This window comes from Oryzias latipes, chromosome 6 (genome assembly GCF_002234675.1).
Source record: "Oryzias latipes chromosome 6, ASM223467v1".
Classification (NCBI taxonomy): Eukaryota; Metazoa; Chordata; class Actinopteri; order Beloniformes; family Adrianichthyidae; genus Oryzias; species Oryzias latipes.
Genome location: NC_019864.2, coordinates 5,044,652 through 5,064,025, shown reverse-complemented (window position 1 = coordinate 5,064,025; position 19,374 = coordinate 5,044,652). Strand labels below are relative to the sequence as shown.

The 19,374-nt window shown below is 44.3% G+C and overlaps 1 protein-coding gene across 3 annotated transcripts; it reads left to right on the top strand.

The window, feature by feature from the left end:
• The first annotated feature begins 3,794 nt into the window (after positions 1-3,794).
• c6h11orf24 (chromosome 6 C11orf24 homolog) lies at positions 3,795-10,204 on the top strand. 3 transcript variants are annotated; one of them, XM_011472829.3, is made up of 3 exons: positions 3,795-4,330; positions 5,580-5,733; positions 7,877-10,204. In XM_011472829.3, the coding sequence occupies exons 2-3, from the start codon at positions 5,586-5,588 to the stop codon at positions 8,920-8,922; spliced, it is 1,194 nt and encodes a 397-aa protein (XP_011471131.1). In that variant the 5' UTR covers positions 3,795-4,330; positions 5,580-5,585; the 3' UTR covers positions 8,923-10,204. The 3 variants fall into 3 exon arrangements, with proteins under 3 accessions (XP_011471131.1, XP_011471133.1, XP_023811293.1); XM_011472831.3 differs by lacking the exon at positions 3,795-4,330 and adding an exon at positions 4,385-4,650; XM_023955525.1 differs by lacking the exon at positions 3,795-4,330 and adding an exon at positions 4,686-5,250.
• The last annotated feature ends 9,170 nt before the right edge of the window (positions 10,205-19,374 follow it).

The window sequence follows — 19,374 nt, the reverse complement described above, 5'->3', positions numbered from 1 at the left end:
TACATTTAAGGTGGAATTGAACTGTGAAGTTATCTTTATTAAACTTTCTTCTTCATTGCACTTTCTTGTTTCTCTCATTTCATTCTTGAACCCAACAAACTCAATGAACGACAAGAGACTGTCTTACTCGTTTGAATGGCTCTGTAGAGGTGCCAACGATGCCATCCATACCAACAAGGGTAAAACAACCATATGGCTCCGCCCTCCATTCATTTATTCAAAAAATTCACCAGCAGCACATTGCCTCTAAAGCCCAAAACATTTCCTGCATTAAAACGGAAGTTACTGACTTCAAAATAAAAGCATAAATTGTTATTGTTATAAATGGTGCTTACATGAACAGTTGAATAGAAAGAATGAATAAAAAAAAAACGTTTTTTTACTGTGTAACAAATGACAGTCCCTATAAACTTTTTCACTTATTTAACATTTCAAAACAGTCAGTCAGCCTTGAACCAATCTTTCAACCCGTGTTAAAAGCATGGGGCCTTTCCCTCCCGCGCCTGCTCCGCCTGTGGCCACAGCTTTTTCCTGGCCTCCCGGTCCTCAAGCTCCACCATCATCAGGAGCGGAAGCCTCTCTCTCTGCACAAGGGGGAGTCCTTGGGTCTTGAGCCTTTTCTTAAAAACTTCAATGCTCTCTGCGGCCCTCAGGTCCTCTGGCAGACGGTTCCATAAACGAGGGCCATAATCTTGAAAAGATAATTCTCCTTTGGTTTTGGTTTTTACAGTCGGAATAGTTAGAAGACCAGTGCCAGAGGATCATTGGGTCCACGCCATATCTGCGGGTGGAGACCGCCACCACGGCTCGGCTCTGGTTATCTGTCCACGACGTCTAGCAACGTCTAGCGCAGGTGAATGTCTGGAGCGATCCGCTTGAAAAGCTGGACGGTCTCCTCTCTGATGTTCTCATCCTTCTTTACGCACCACCGCGCCTCGTTCCTTCAGTCTCTCTTTCAGTTCAACATTTCCAGTTCGTTGACTTTAAATTCTTTGACTTCTTGGACTACTTTGCTCAGCACAGCTGCTACTCTGCAGCTTTGTCCTTGAGGTCCTCCACATATTTTTCCATGCTTTGAATGGCTTATAAAATAGTCAGGTTAGGGACTTCTTCCTCGTTCTCCTCCTTATTTTTGGACTCTTACTGGATGGTGGTTTATTTGGAGTCGTCAGAGTGGAGTCTGTGTCTTCATGCTGCTATCCAGCCGGTTGCAGCCTTTCGTCTTCCTCGTATGACAATTGTTGGCTTACCCCTTTCCCACCATTTTTGGAGGTTTTTTTCATAATTGTCGGCTTCAATACATTTTGAGGGTTCATGTTTTATGGTCTTTAAAAAGGGTGCAGATTGAAGGTTGGGACAAAGAGTAACCAGCTTTTATCTCAAGCTGCTGATCAACACGCCATGGTGGCTCTCTTCTGATTTATTAGTTTGACAAACAGTCATTCATTTCATCATACTGGTCTGTATCATCAGACTTGACTTAATTCTAATGAACACCTGTGGGGGGGCAGCCTATCAGAAACCTTTGGAAGAAGTCCGGTCGGCTCCTGAAAACCTTCTCGTTTTCCTGGGTTGGGAGGAGCTGGTGCTCGGAGAGCAGGTTTTTAGAGGAACACTCAGAAATACATGGACAGATCAAAATAATTTCTTTTTTTGAGGAACAAACATTTTAATAGACGTAAAAGCTTAAATGGTACAGGCCCCATAAGGTGAAAGCAAAGAGGCTCACTTCAGACTTTGGGCTCCACAAAGACACTCAGGGACAGCAGAGACCTCAACCACCTACAGGACGTCTACATGCCAAGCTGCTACATCTCTGCTAATGTGGACCTTCTTTGCCTTTTGACCGCTCCCTTTAGGGGGTCGCCCCAGTGAATCATCCACCTCCATCTACAATCCTACACGTCTCTGTGGAAGTAGATCATGATATCTACTGTAACGCCTCAGAAACAGCATGTGGCTCAGTAGCTTATCTAAGAGCTCCTGATGGACGCACCTGTGCATCATTCATTATGGCCAAGTCATGTGCTGCATCAAGACAGCCAATGCACCACTTGGAGTTCTGCCCTGCTATCACTGTCGTTCATCTGGCAAATATCATCCGCACAGCGCTAACTGGACTCAGCCAGTGATGCAAATCAAACCAAACTTTATTTATAAAGCCCTTTTCATATAAAAGTATAGCACAAAGCGCTTTACATTAAAACAAAACTAAATAAATAATATAAAAACAAGCATGAAAATAAGAACAAAAAATCAAAAATGTAAAAATAGGGCCCCCCTCCCCGCACCTACACAAAGCCCCCCACTCCTTTCATACATCCCACCCCCTAACTGATGGGAAAAGACAATGAGAAATAGGCTGAGCATGAAAACAAGATGTTGGAAACGCTAATAATTGAATGTGAACAGCTGCATAGCCAGCCAAATGCACCATCACAGGTGGGGACCGCTCCACCACAGCTAAGCGGTGATGCAGGTTCCCATCCAGAGCCACAGTGGCTGAACAGCAGCCGACCCAGAGGGAGGGGTCCCAACTGAGGAAGCACCGGAAATGAAAATGAGAATGAAAAAGTAGACATGATGATAAAAGCAATAAACAATAAAACACTAAAATAATAAGATACATTAAAATAACACGTTAAAAATCTAGTTAAAGTTCATAAAACAAGATTAAATGGATAAATAAATAAATAAATGAATAAATACATGTAAATGAATAATTAAATAAGTAAATAAAAGTAGTAAAAAATTAGCTAAAAGCCAGGTTAAAAAAAAAAGAGTCTTGAGCCTTTTCTTAAAAGCATCAATGCTCTCTGCGGCTCTCAGGTCCTCTCCAAAACCTCTCCATAGGTTTTGGATTTTATAGTCGGAATAGTTAGAAGACCAGTCAGTGCCAGAGGATCATTGGGTCCGCGAGGGTTCATACTTAACTAAAAGATCTGATAAATAAGAAGACGCAGGACTGTTAAGTGATGCAAATCAATACCACCAATACAAGGTTTGGTTGGAACACAGGCTACTGAGATACAAAACCTGACGCTAGCTTCATCCTGGAGGTATGTGGGAACCCTGCAGATGACCCAGGGAAGTCTTTTAGAGAACTCTCTGCCTTCGTTCTCGACCCAAGGGCTTTTATTTTGTCCCAGTCTTCAGCTCACTGGCCACAGAACATTATAACTCAATGATATAAACCAGACAACATTCTCTAATAATATCATGAGCTCAAGACAAAGGGTCTAAAAAATACAATGAACAATGTCTTTATGCTGACCGTGCAGATCCCGCCTCAATAATACAAATACACTATCCCTTAGTGATAGATTGATAGTGAAATACTACTACCACCTCTACCACCAGATTTTGTGACCGCTTAGGCTGACGGTACTGGACACACAGTAAGCTACCGATGGACCAAACCTGAAACCTGAAACAAACCTTGTCACCTCTCGCCCAGAGAAGAACCAAGTCCAGCCTCTCAGGACAAGACTGGTTGAAGAACCAAAGCTGTGAGTTGAGGTGAAGTTCCTCTCAATCTCGTGCAGAAGCTCAGGCTTAATCCCAATTGAAGTGACACTGCTGCCCTTTCCTTTAATTGCTTTCTGAACTAAGAATCATATGAATCTCCTGCACCCCCCACAAGAAGGAAGAAAGAAAAAGAATAATTAGAAATAATTCGAAATCAAGATATTTCTTTTCTTTTTTTATTACTCTAAAATCTAAAGAATTTTGAACGTAGACATAAACAGTCTATTTCTTTTTACTGGTTGCTGTTTTTTTCTCTATTTATTTTAAAAACCATTTTACTGTTCTCTTTAATTTTCTTTTTTCTTTGTTTCTTCAGTTACTTGTGTTAGTGATTCTGTCAATGACCAGCAGAGGGCGCTAACACGGGGCTGCCATGGTTTAGGTGTATCGCCGCTTTCTGTAACCCCTCAGATTCAGTGTCCTGTGGGAGGTTTCCTGCTTCGCAACATCCTCCTTTTCCTCGTGTTGTTGTGTTTTTTCCACAGCCTAATGTTTCCTGTCGCTCACGTTAATCTGCTTACAGGATTTCAGCTCGCAATTTTGATTAATCGATTTTATTTTAAACATTAGCGTTCCTTAAAAGTTCCGAGTGGTTCTGAGCATGCGTGACCTAAACATTTTTCCGTCTTTTTATGGTTCGGGAAAATAACACAGAGCACTGAGGTCACTTCCTGCAGACCCGGGTCACGGAGCGGAACCGGAACGCTCGTGGAGTTTAACGGTGCAGCAGGGGTGTGTGTCCTGTTTCCGGGAGCATCCAGAGTCCGGGTCCGAGTCCCGTGGCGTCCCTGCTTCTTCTGCGGTAAGTCCTAACATGCACGCGGACTGGGCGCGTGCGGTTCGCGGGAGTCCGCAGGTGTTGTCTTGCTTCCGCGAGGACGTGAGCTTTGAGACCCTGAAGACACGTCTGCCGCTCCCTGCTCGTGCACGCGCACTGCCCACATTTGGGGGGTCAGGCGAGAGGGTAGCGTTTGTGTGACACCCTCGGTACCGCTGCTCTGTGAGGGCCGAGCCCGGGGCGGTTCGGTGGGATCCTGGCTCCGAGCCGCTGCTGGCAGATCCCCGCGCGCTCTCTCCACGTCAGCGCGTGAGAGTTTACTTTGGACAGGCGTGTCCCTGCAGGTAACGTCGATTCCGGCGTCATCACTGATGTTCCTGAGCTCCTGCAGAGAATCGGGAACCTCTCTCGGTGTGGAAGCAGCAGGGTTCTGCTGGGTTCTGCTTGCAGGTCCAGCAGCAAAGGAGCCTTCAGTTCAGCTAGAATCCCTGAGTCCTCCGGTGGAACCGTAGGGTTTCTGATGGTCCAGATCAGTGGTTCTGCCGTTCATCTGCTGAGGCTGCATTTCTGTCCCTGAAGGACAGGAGAAAGTTAGCGGAACCACGAAGATCCCGGATCCGTCTGGAGAACCCGTCCACATGCAGGACAGACCAGAATGACGTCGTCTCACTCTCTGAATGAAGCTGTTTTGTTCTTTTTAATGAAGAAAAAGTTCTGACTGAGCTGTTTGTAATTGTTAAAAGCTGAGTTCACAGCTACGGTTCCCCTGTTTGATCTGTCAGAACCGCAGATGGAAGAATCTGAGCAGAACCTTAAGAGCTGAGCGGCTTTTGGTCCCTCCTCTTCTTGCTTTTCCTGTTCTCTGAAGCCGGCGCTGATCATCAGAACCAGTACATCCAACCTTGGCGCCGGGTTCTGATACCTGCAGACAAGCTTCTAAAACGGTTAGAGCTAAAAACACGTGTTCAGTCAGGAAATCATCGGATCATCTACGGAGAACCATGATCTGCTCTTCCTGCTTCAGCAGGAGTTTCTCTGTTGACCCAGGAGAAGCTCAGAACCCAGACTGCTCATCGGGTTCTGATGGTTGAACTTTAGCCACACCTCCTCAGGTGCAGCTTTGTTATGATGAAGAGCATAAACAGAGCTCTCAGCAACCAATATGGCGCATCAGCGGAGCCTCCTCGGTTTATTTGTGCAGGGTGTGTGTCAGCGCTGCTGCTCGCCGTTTCCTCTTCTAAAGTGTGTATTTGTGTGTCCGTGCTGTCCACAGACCACCATGTGGCTGTGTTCCTCAAAGCTTCCAGTGATGTGCATTCACCTCCTCTGCCTGCTGCTGCTCTTCTTCACTGGCTCCGTCACAGCGCCCCCTGTGGACGGACCACAAGCCCCGCTTAACACAACACAACCCAGCCTCTCCAAGAACTGTGAGTGTCTGAACCTCTGGCAATAAATGGAGGACGCACACATCTGCACGCAAACATCTGCACACACATATGCACATATCTGCACACACACACACCTCTGCACACATCTGCACACACATATGCACACACCCACACATCTGCACACACACATCTGCACGCGCACACAGGCACACCTCTGCACACACGCACACCTCTGCACACACATCTGCATGCGCACCCACGCACACATCTGCACGCGCACACATCTGCACGCGCACACATCTGCGCACACATCTGCACACAGGCACACCTCTGCAAACATATGCACATATCTGCACACACCTCTGCACACATCTGCACACACATATGCACACACCCACACATCTGCACACACACATCTGCACGCGCACACAGGCACACCTCTGCACACACGCACACCTCTGCACACACATCTGCATGCGCACCCACGCAGACATCTGCACGCGCACACATCTGCGCACACAGGCACACATCTGCACACAGGCACACATCTGCGCACACAGGCACACATCTGCACACACATCTGCACACAGGCACACATCTGCGCACACAGGCACACATCTGCACACAGGCACACATCTGCACACAGGCACACATCTGCACACGTGCACACATCTGCACGCACGCAAACATCTGAACCCACATCTGCACACACACACACATCTGCACACACACTTTCTTGAAGCAATAGTTATTATCTCACATTGTAAGGAGGTTGTTTATCAGCAGCAGTGAACTTTGACCTTGGATAATCCACGTGTCTGAAAAACAGCAGAAACTGACCTTCGATGCTGACAGTCCAGCAGGGAAGCAGCATTCTGATCAACGGGACAGTCTGACCCTGGATTTGAACTCGTGACCCCGCAGTCAAATGACAGACACTCTACCACCAGTTGACTAAGGCTGTATTCAGACTGGACACATCAATGGACACTGGAGTTCTTTTCCCCCGATAATCCAGAAGAAATTTTCAGTCTGAATACACCCAAGCAGACCCTGGTTGGGGACCAGGAAGTGCACTTTTGAGGTGGACTCGGTTAGTTTCCAATCGGACTGAGCTTCGGTTCTGTCTGAGTTTCCTCAGTCTGAATACAATCCGTCCTCAGAGCAGACAAATGGACCAAAACGGCCACCGTAGCCGACGTAAACACAGTAGGAATGAAGGAACAGCTGAGCCGCGGACAGATTAAAGCAAGGATTGTTGTTTTATCAAACAGAGAAAGATTTCCAACGGTTTATTTGTTACAACGTTTATTTTAACACCGCTGAATCCACTCTATTGTGTCTCCGTACGCGGCACGCGCCCGCCCCCGCTGTGACGTCATCCTTAAATCTACCTTGTAGTTTCCTTTGCAGAATCCTCTTAAAACAACGCCATAACACCACAACAATGAGACACAGAAACTCATTAAATGTGATCGGATGAAGCAGACTCATTCAAACAACTTCTAACGTGGTCCACGTCACTTCTCACCGTTTTCCCGCCAATCTACATGTCATAAATACTCATTAGTGGACCTTCATACCCGACGTCTGCTCATCATTGCAGACGTTTTGCTCCCCACGTTCAAAACTAACAATCGAAATCTAAAGTTTTAATAAGTTAACTGTCCCAATAAGGATTGTAAAGTGCAGCACGTCTTTCTCTTGTTGTTTTGATCCGCCCTCGTAGTTCCTGGCCAATGAGGGAAATTCTGCTCTCATTGGAGCGAGTTGTCTGACCAGACCGGTCCGACTAACCGTCAGGTAGGGATCCGTGTTAAAAGAGGTTTACACATTCTGAGGATTGTCACATTCAGAATCAAATCTTTCTTTAGATTTTAGACTTGAAAACCAAGGAGCTTCACTTCCGGACTGAAGCTGGAGGGAGCTTGTTAAGTGATGGATTCTATAATAAAGTCAGCTTTTATTTATTCAAAGGTGAAATGAGGAAACTTCTCTCTCAGCTGAAATAAACAGAGGTGTCAGTTTGCCCATATGTGCAGAAACCAAATTGAACTCTCAAAAGATGTCTTTTTAATGTGGGAGGGGCATCTTCAGTTCAGATGAAACTCTCCACCTTGCCCACCATGAATGATACAATTCACTGATGAGTTGATGACTTCAGATTTTTCTTGTTTCTCAGGTAAGAATGATTCGATCTGTAAGAGTGGATCAGCGGATGGTTCATCGCAAACTGGTTCTGATGGGACCTCAAACCTCAACTACACCAGAACCTCCACTAATGAGACACAACCTCTGCCCTCCCTAAATTCCTCTTCCCCCCTTAAGTCCACCAAACTCGGCTCCAGCTTCTTACCTACAGCCACGCCCAGACAAAATACTGGAGGACCTTCATCACCCTTTGTGTTGGAACCTAAAACCTCCCCAAAGACTGTGAGCCTTAGGACACCAACACCATCCACCAAAGCAACTTCATCCACACCGTCTACAGCATCACCAAAACCACCCTCTATAGCACCAAAACCACCGTCTATAGTACCACCAGCACCACCGTCTACAGTATCACCAAAACCACCGTCTACAGCACCACCAAAACCACCGTCTACAGCACCACCAAAACCATCGTCTACAGCACCATTAGCACCACAGTCTACAGCACCACCAAAACCATCGTCTACAGCACCACCAAAACCATCGTCTACAGTACCACCAAAACCATCGAAACCATCGTCTACAGTACCACCAAAACCATCGAAACCATCGTCTACAGTACCACCAAAACCATCGTCTGCAGTACCACCAAAACCATCGTCTACAGTACCACCAAAACCATCGTCCACAGTACCACCAAAACCATCGTCTACAGCACCATCAGCACCACCGTCTACAGCATCTCCCACAGTAACACCTGCTGCTACAGTAACCATTCCATTTTCATCATTGGTACCTCAGTCCTCTGCACCCGTCTCTGCTCACACTGCTGCTGACAGCCACACGAAGCCTGTTGCCTTGGTAACGGTTATGTCTGTGGTAGAAGCAGAGGGGCTCCCTCTGACCCGGCAGCTGGTGGATACAGCGTCCTTGCTGGCCGTTCTGCTATTTGGCTTGCTGTTCTTCTTGGTCACGGTGGCGGTTTTTGTCACACAGGCGTATGAGAGCTATAGGAGAAAGGACTACACCCAAGTGGACTATCTGATCAACGGCATGTACACAGACTCTGGGGTGTGAGGGCAGCAGGGCGGAGCTCGTTCCTTTACTTTGAGCTGTTTAAGGTGGCAGCAGGTCAGGGGACACCCCTTCTGTCCAAACAGATCCACCTACAGAGCTTCTTTCTTTCTGCCTTCATGATCGTGGAGATTGTTGACTCTTAATCAATCCGCCAAGAGAAAACCAGCAATTACGTGCATGCATGTAGATTTTGGTAAAGCTCCCATGGTGGCCCCGCCCCATGGATGTTTGGAGCACAATGCCTGACCTCTGCGATGCTTCTGAACCATTTTCCATTTAAAGAACATTTCTGCTCACCTGCAGTTTTTGTGAATCGAGTATTTCATGAGGAAGATTCTTCTTTGACAGCAGGGTTAGACTTTATCTCCTGCAGGCTGTTCACTTGAAGACGTTAACAGGAATCCCCAACTGCACAAACCGGGGCTCCTTTTGTTATTGCTGCTCCCAGGTTTTCACACACATCCAGAATCCTGCTGGAACTGATCCTGAATCAGTTCCAGTTGGCGGTGCACCACAAGGCGCCACAGGTTGGTGCTCCTGAGCTGCAGAGGTTCAGCTGGAGTTTCCGATGGATAAGCAGGCTATGTTTTGGATCCGGTTCTTCCGAAGCAGAGATGGATCCTGGTCTTAACTCACTCTGGACTGACTTCTGAAAGTGGACCAAAGCTCACATCTGTTTCTGTGGAATTGGGATGCAGACCACACGGCATGTTTGTGTCTCCTCCCACCGGACTTAAGTAGACTTAAGTTCCTCCAAAAGCTGCTCTCCAGACTCCGGGCTTGTGTTCAGAAGCAGCTGTTCTTGAACAGTGTTTGGGAGTCCCCATGCACCTCTCACCCCCCAGGTCCGATTTGTCACCGTGGAGCCTCTGAACTAACAGTATCCAGTTCTTGTCACTGCTCCCTCTGTCCTCTTTGATTGTGATGTTTAATGTTAATAACTTACCAAATATTCACGTAAGCACATCTTGAACCAACAAGCCAAGGGAAATATAAAGCCATTATGAGTTGATGACATTGTTTTTTTCTTTTTCTAATCTAAAGAGTGTTTACGTTTTTGTAAATGATGGTTGTGGAGGTGAATGACGTGCAGAAAAACCTGGTGCCATATGAAAAGCAATGGAGCTTCCAGTGGATCTAAATGTTGAGGATCCTGAAGCCCGGCTGGTGTCCTGGATGTGGATTTGTTGTCAGGAAGCAGGACGGGCCTGCTTTGTGCCAAACTGATGCACTTTGATTTGTATTCTGGAGAAAACAATAAAGAACAAAAAGGATGATGGTATTGGAGAGTCTCTGGTTTTTCTGCACAAACCTCTGAAAACTGAGGCCGTTCTTTCAATTCTGGACAGTTTGTACAATCCTGGGTTTGACCCAAGATTCTGGTTTTATCTGCAGAGGTCGCCCAGCTCTTTACTCAGACCCGAAAAGGTGGACAGAGGCAGACGTGGTCCAGAGAATGGTTCACAACCGTGACCTTCAGTCCACTACGAGGTTTCTTTTAGTCTGTGACTGAAGACTAATCTTGAAACTTTTGACCAGTATTCTCCAAACCTTTGCAATGTAATTCTGCAAACATTGCAGCCAAATGCAGACTCTGCAGGAGGACAAGAGTATTTACAGTCTAGGGCAAAGATGGCAGATGAACAAAGGGAAATGGCCTGAGACAATTCGAGCCACCAAGCTCTTCCTCACTACCTCCTGGTCTCCACTGGTTAGCAGTTGGAAGCTCAGCTCACACACTAAAGTGGAAGACAGAGGTATTTGAGCCTTTGCTGATCTGAACTTTGTCCAGTTAAAAAGAAACTGACCGTCTGTCCTCCTTATGGTTGGGTCATTTGAACAACGATCAAGAAATCCACTTGAAAGAATTGATATCAATGTATTTACATTTCATTGAGGGAAATAAGTATTTCAACCCCTCGTAAGCCTTCATTTTCTGCAGAGCAGTTGGACTGGGGGTGTCCAAAATCTTTGCACATAGGTTCAGATTTGGTAATGTGAAAATATGAGGGCCAACCATTTCACTTGCATTCTTTGAACCTGAATAACAAATGAACTATTTTATTTTTTGCAATGGGATACTTTCCATGTCTACACATAGAATAGAAATACATTTAAATACATTTTACCTAAATTACTCTGAATTTCTGATTTGTGGTTTAACAAATAAAATAACAAAAAGTCTGTCTGAAAAAAATGTTAACATTAAATCTAGGTTCATATGAACTGTTACATAATATTCACTAATAAATGCTCACTGTAAACTTCTAAATGTAAGGTGAAAAGGAAAATAACAGTTATCTTATGCCTTAGTCACCACTGGCCTTCTAGGTGCATACGGTCCATCTGCGGGTGAGAAATGGTCTTTTCTTGACGGTTCTTTCTGTCCGCATAGTTCAGCCTTCTTACTAACCATGGATTGTAAGAACACAGTGTAATACTCTAGTTCCAGACTCCTACTGACTACTGTATTGAATTGATCTGAACTGGATTTATCTCACAGGGAGTAATTCAGTCATTATCATAGCTCAAAGGATAGCTCAGTTGATTGGGTGTAGGACTGTCACCCAGAAAACATGCGTTCCTCAGGCAGTGCAAATCATCCATTGTGGGTCCTTAGGCAAGACCCTTTGCACTGGATCCAATCCGGGTCTTCCTGTGCCTTGAAAATACAGTGTTGAGTCTGGAAGTAAAAAGCACCGAGCTGCTGCTAATTTCTCCACCAGTGAAATTAGTGAAAGCTTCTTCCCTTAACCGGATAAGATACAAGGAGCCCCAAGAAAAACATTTACAGCTCACCAGATACCGCATTAAGCAAATAAGCAAGGAGATACATAGATAATTGGGCACATCTGTGCAAATTTTGGAGACTTGATGTCTGAGTCTGTTGCTGAAGGAGGTCCTCTGTCCCCTTACAGTCGGCTGCAGAGGGTGATAGCTGTTGTCCATGATGGATCTGAGCTTGGTCAGCATCCTCCTCTCACCCACCTCCTCCACAGAGTAGCCCAGGTCAGAGCTGGTCCTGCTGACAGCTTATTCAGTCCTCTCCAAAGGACTTTGCCCCCTCCTGTACAGGCCATCAGTGTTGTGGAACCAGTCTAGTTTGTTGTTGAGGTGAACACTCAGGTACTTGAAACAACCATGGTAATGTCACTTGCCTGGATGTTGAGCGGTGCTTGGGCCATCGTTCTCCATCTTTGAGGGTCAATCACCATCTCTTTGTTCTTGCTGGCATTTGAGCACAGTTCACTGCTCTTACACCAGCTCACAAAGTTCCTGATGGTTGACTGGTACTCCACATCATCTCCTTCAGACACACAGGCCACAATGGCGGAGTCATCTGAGTACTTCTGAGATGACAGCTGGTGGTGTTATACCTGAAGTCTGAAGTGTAGAGCGTGAAGAAGAACGGTGACAGCACGTTTCCTGGGGGCTCCAGTACTGCAGAATACCACCTCAGACACACAGTTGTGCAGACGCACATACTGTGGACCAGTGTTTTTCAACCTTTTCTGAGCCACGGCACACTTTAACCTTAAAAAAAATCCCGCGGCACACCAGCATCCAAAAATTAAAAAAAAAGGAGAAACTCATAGTCTGTATTGATCTACAGCCCCTGCACAATCTCACGTGCATTTTTGAGATAATTGTGGCAGAAAAAGCTGGAAACTGCAGCTGTTTTTTTTTCTAAAAGATGCAATAAAAGTTAAGTTAGAAGATTTAAAAACAGTTTGTGTGTTCGTTAGTTTCAAGACGTTTAACAACAGATCTCCTTTTGCGCTGTCACTCTCACAACCCAATGCATCATGGGAAATGTAGTGCATAAAACGGCCGGAGATCGGTTTTCGGAGCTTCATTGTTTTGTTCACTTGTTCCACGGTCTGATACCGGATTCTGTGGGAAGCTACAGCGCAAAAGACGAGCTTTAGCTGGTATTTTTTTTTAGAACTGAGCGACTTTACGAGCTAAATCGGGACAAGGAAGTGAAGACTTTAAGCACTTCTGATTGGTCAGACCGATGACATGTGATTAACCCCCCCAACACGGGACTTTTCCAAAATACAGCCGAAGGTGCAGCTGAATCGCGGTACGTCATTCTTATCAAAATGTCTTTAATAAAATAAAATAAACGCAAAGAAAAAGTATTTTACGATCTTTTATATTCCTAACTCCTCAGTGTTTTATCAGGGCCTGTTTGGATGAACAGAGAGCTAAAATCCTGGAGATGGGAAATGTTTTTAGATCAGTTAATGAGGGCAATTTCCCACGGCACACTTGGCCATCTCCCACGGCACACTAGTGTGCCGCGGCACACTGGTTGAAAAACACTGCTGTGGACGATTGCTGGGGTAGTCCATGGACCATCCACTCCTGCTCCCCTTCCATTGCAGCAGTCCTGGCCGGATGTTGAACAGGCTGGAGAAGTCAAAAACCATGACCCAGCGGATCCCAGAAGTCTCTAAGTGAGTCAGCACCTTGCAGCTTTGCCTGACTTGAGCTGTATGGTCAGGGTGCCCCCCAATTTGGGTGGTCTGCTTTTAGGTCTTCCCCCGACTGTGTGTTTATATCAATGGCTTTCATGACCCGCTTCACGAAATCTTTAAATCGTAGGTTCGAGCGCCCTGTGGTTCCCTTCCCAGATGCCAGTTCTCCATCCGGCGTACATTGCCAAGCCAACATTGCAAGCCAACACAGGCGACATTGTCGGAGCATGGGTCCATGCTGGGGAGGCTGGCCTTGAGTCATTGGAGACATTGTCTTGCCAGGTAATGCCCACAGAGCTCGTCGAGGGAAAGCGTTCAGTCTCCGCTCTTGTCTGGCATATGTGGTCCATGTCTCGCTCCCTGCTGATGACGCAGGCGTCGTACACTGTCTTCTTTTTTGCGGTTGTCAGCCTGGGGTTGGTCCACACTCGGGTTGTCAGGTGGGATAAAGTAGAGGCAGCCATTCCAATTGTGAAGGAATTTGTTTTATTATTATCATTGCTTAAATGTATTTGGTTAAATGTATGTTTAAATGTTAACTCAGATTGACCTTTTTACCTCTTCTGAAAACAGTTGTGTGTTTGTTCATCTGCTTCTCATCTCCCACCCAGGATGAGGGGTTTACGACACACTGTCCTGAGCTGATAAGGAATACTGTTTGAAGTTAGAATCCAACCAAATGGGTCATTATACGACACCCCCTAATGAACTTTTCCTCTTTGTCTTGAAAATGTTACCTCCTTCTTGTGTTCTTAATAAAAGGTGCACAGAGAGAGGCAGACCTTTGAGAAGAGAAACGTGGTGGACCTTTTCCAACACATTTGCTCCTCTCCCTCGTGCATGAGAAACTTGATTCTTGTTGTGGTTTGTTGTTTATAATTGTGTTTTTCTTTAATGTCTAGATGCATTTATCTGACATTCTTTGGTCCTTCGAGCCGGATAACAACATATCTGCGTCCTTGGGGGAGGACCATGCCGATTGAAGTCTGTGCACAGCCCGTGAGACTAGGTCTCCGGAGGAAAGTCCGTTGTAGTGAATTCTACGCCGGCCAATCGACTGGTCTGATCCCTGGGTCCGGATTGACGTTATTCGTTAACCAGTCAGACCACAACGACAAGGCAAGTACAGCGCTTTTTCAGGGGTTCAAGTCCCCGAAGTGGCCCAGAATTCTGAGGGACAGGTTCAAGTCCTGTTGCCTAAAACACGTGTGGGTTTGGAGTCCCGGAAAGGTCCAGAATTCTGAATAAAGGTGTAGGTTCGAGTCCTGCAGCCTAAAACGCGTAAGAGGGTTCAAGTCCCTAAAAGGCCTAGAATAACAACAAAAATAAAATAAAAAAAGTTTTTTTTTGGTGTGAATGTGTGTGCATGTGTGAAAGGAGTGAACTTGTTCGGAGCAGTGAGCAGCTGGAAACCTTGCGGTGTTAACACAAGGCTGCTTGTTGGAGTAGAACAAGATTTCATCTCATTAGGCTTTAGGTGAAAAGAACCCAGAGTCTAAAACGGGTTTTGCTCCTGGGAGGACCCTAAACGTGTGACCGGATCAGACAACAGGTCTGACCTAGAAGCTTGTTGCACGGGGAGTGAAATTCGGTCCTGAGAGAAATTCTCTGTTGGTTCTGATCACACTCTGTGACTAACGTAAATGTAAAAAAATAGAAAAAAAACTTTAAAAAATGGGGGAATTCAAATAAAAAAGTTGAATTATCATGAGATTAAAAATATATAGAAAGAGGTTCATCCAGGTTCAACTACATTCTTGGTAAAATGGGATAAAACTACAATTTTAAAGGGAATGTACTGAATTAGTTCAACAGTTACCAATTCAAACCAGAATAAAAACTAAAAAAGAAACAAAAAAATAGTGAAGAATTAATTTGTGCAAAACTGTGCTTAAATGAAGCAACGAAAAATAAAGAATGGCATTCAGAAAAGTAAAACTAGAGATAAATCAGATGTGAGACTCAGACCCCTGCAACAGCTGGCTGCAGCAGGCTGCAGACCGAGCAGGAGCAGGATGAAAGGGGGGAGAGCAGAAACCAGCTGATTTCTCACCTCCTCCCTACCAGGGGACAAATGTTCCTCTGTTGACGGGTTTTTACCCACCAGTGACTGATTTAAATAAACCAGAAAAAGGAAAAATAATGTTAGGAGGAAAAGGGAAAAACTTGAATGGAGAAAAAACTATGGGTGTTGGTTTGGAAGAAGCTGGAGAGTCATCTAAAGTTGCATAGACATTTCCAATCATTGAAGTGCCCAATCCCAGAGCTGGAGAAGATGGCCAGAGGCCTACACTTCTTTTGTTTAGCACCTGGACATTAGAGGATGTTAGGAAGGCAGTGAGGGGAGTTATCTCTCACAGGGAAAATCCACAGGATTTTCATGGGCAAATGATGGAAGTTCAGAGAGCTTACCATCTGAATAGCATTAAATGTCAGAAAGCATGTATGACTGCTATGAAAGCAGTCTGGGCAAAAGTAAAGGAATCCTATGGATGATGATGATCCACCCAGACCTCTTCCGCATAACAGTCTAAGAGTTGATTCAAAGTCTTACACTTTTAGGACAAAGAATTAGAGAAGCCTTTCCAATGAGACCTGATTATGGAAAGATTGGTCAAACTAAAAAAAAATGGAGAGTTAGTGTCTGATTTTAGAGTCAGATTTGAAGAAGTTTTAAAGCTAATTGTGGACTCAGAGATAATGATGATGGTGCCTATAGGCAGCAGCTGAAACAAGCTTTACTGCAAGCTATGAGACCAGAGATTGCAGACTAGATAAGGACACTTTACATAGATCTGCCTACAGGAGCACTACAACAGTTTGTGAATTTTGCTGTTCATGCAGAAAAAATTGATGGTGAATAGAAAGAAATTTAGGAATCAAAGTGTAGATGCATTTTGGCAGGAGGAAAGTAGTGATGTGTTTTTTGGAAGGAATGTGAACAGAGGAAGAAATTGTGGTCGTGGAAAAGGAAATTTTAAAGAAAATTTTAGAGGAAGGTCTAGAGGAAGTAGCAACAGAGGGTCAGAGCAGGTTGATGGATGTTGGATTTGTGGACAGAGAGATCATTGGGAGAGAGAGATTGTCCTGAAAGGAAGAAATCAGATTGACTAGATGGTAAGAGAATTGACAAGTTAAAAGATAAATCAGAACTAAATTCAACCAATTTGTGATGAATTTTTAGATCACACTGAAGTTTGTCTTATGGAAAAGCCAGAAATAACTTTTTATGTTAGGGGAAAACCATTTGTTTTTCTTTGTGATTCAGGGGCTTGTAGAACTGTGATAAGAAGTTATTACAATGATTTTCCTAAGTCAAATAAAACAATACAAATGAGATCTGCAGATGGTCAAATTGAAACTAAACATTAGAGTAAACCAGTTTGTTTTGAAAATCCTGACACTAATGAAACAACAAGCATTCCTGTGGTTTTAGCACCAAACTGTCCTTTTAATCTTTTAGGGAGAGATGTCATGATAAGATTAAAGTTAGGAATTTACCCCACCAGAGAAGGGGGGATGCAAGCACGACGTTGCCCCGATACAGACATCTGTGTGCTAGAAGGCAGAGGTGAACCACACTATTATTGGACTTTAGATCTACCTAAAACTGATCTTGGACAGACTGCAAAAAACTTAATGGAGAAAGCAAAAGCCAGAGTGTCACCCCATGCAGATTTTATGTCTTCAGACATTCTGTATGTCATGTTAAGATGCAAAAAGTATCCTAGCCCTGACAGGAGATATGATGAAGCAGAGTAAACTAGGTTTTCAAAAATGTACAACACATGATTTTTATTGGAAAGATGAAACTAGTTTCTGTACTGTGACAGTTACACCAGAAGCAAAAAACTTAATGTGTACAGAAAGAGTGACAAGTTGGAAACAAATGGCAGATGCAGTTCCATTTATTTCTTGTTCTAAAGGTTCACGACAAAAATGGGAAGAAATGAAAGAACATGTGCAGGAAGTGACTTATACTTTGAACAGGCAGAAACAAAGTGGGTTTAGCTGTTGTAACTCAAGACAAGGTTCTGAAGGTAGGACCCCTGTGTGGAAATTACTCAGCACAATCAGCAGAGTTGACAGCCTTAACTGAAGCATGCAAACTGTTTAAAGATAAGCCAGTTACGATCTATACTGATAGCCAATATGCGTTTGCTACAGTGCATTTATTTTGTCAACAGTGGAAGAACTCAGGGTTAAGACATCAACAGGAAAACCAGTAACGCATGTAAACTTACTGAAAGAATTATTGACTGCTGTAATGTTACCATCTAAAGTAGCAATATGTAAATGGGAGACACACACACGAAGAACAGATCATATTTCTAAAGGGAATGCCTTTGCAGATGTAACAGCAAAGCAAGCTGCAACAAAAGATGTAGAAATATGCACAAATGAGAATGTGACTGCAGATGCAACCGCTGATGTTTTAACAGAAATGCCACCCAGTGCACCGAAACAAGAAAAAGATTTATGGTTGAAAAAGGAGCAAAGTTGAACAAGGTCTTTATATCAGCACAGAAGGTAAACCTATTTTACCAAAATCCATGTACAAATGGGCAGCAATTTTGAGTCATGGGCTTTGCCATGATTCAACAGGGGGGAGGATGAATTTATTAGAGAAATATTATACAACTTATGGATTTATGCTCTATAAACTCTATAAAAAAAGTTTTTGTAAACAATGTGTTAAATGTATGCATCATAATCCCCAAGGCAATGTTAAATTTAAGAGAGGAAGATTTTCTGAACCACCTTTTCCTTTCCATACAATCCATATGGATTTTATTTAATTGAATAAAAGTAAAGGATTGAAATATTGTTTAGTGATTATTGATGCATTTTCCAAATGGGTTGAAATTTTTCCATGTGCAACACAAGATGCTATTACAGTAGCTAAAGCTATTTGTAAAAGAATAATCCCAACTTTTGGCATACCACAAGTGATAAGAAGTGATAATGGTACACATTTTGTAAATCAAGTGATAGACAAAATGGCTCAACATCTTTGCATTGATCTAAAGAGACATTGTAGTTATCACCCACAGAGTGCAGGATTAGTTGAGAGAACTAATAGCACTATCAAATCAAAGTTAAAGAAATGCATGGAAGAGACAAACAGACAGTAGCCTGACTGCATAGACTTAGTTCAGCTAAGCATGCGTATCACACGCACAGCAGGTCAACCTTTAACGCCTTTTGAAATGTTGTATGGACGTTCTTACAGGTTACCAGACCTTGATCCTACACAGCAACATTCTCCAGATGATGATGCAAATTTAGTGGATTATTTGAGAAAAATGTTTACCACTAAAGATGTGCACAGGACAAATCAAGTGCCAGATTCCTTCTTATCTCCACAGGACACTTCACCAGTGCAGGTTGGTGACTGGGTGTTTGTGGAGGCCATAAAAAGGAAGTGTTGGTCCAGCCCACGGCGGGAAGGCCCATTCCAAGTCCTGCTGACTACACCAACAGCTGTAAAGATTGCTGAAAGGACGTCTTGGATCCATCTATCACACTGCAAGAAAAAGCATCTGGGTGAGGCTAATTCCAACTGCTAGGTGGGGAAGTCTGACTACAAAGGGAGGCAGCTGTATAGAAGCTGCTTGTCTCAACGTCAGCGAAGCCGGGAGATCCACCTAGTCTTAGGGAAGAAAGCACACCAGAACTCTTTTGCACTACACGGATCCTACACTGTTAGAGGACTTGAGGAGGTGATGTGCTAGTAACCTCTCCCTCCCGAAGATAGGCACATATCCACCATGGCGTGTCCAACTGGGCTAAGAGACAGTTTATTTTGTTTACTGTTCCTGCTATTCCTGACAGGAGCCACCACAAGGATTTGGTTCTTTTGGAATCATTATCCACCTGCAAGAAGAACCACCAACAAGGAAAAAAACATTTCTCGATGGCTGAGTATTGATGAACATGATGTTTTGAATAGTCCAAAAATGAACAT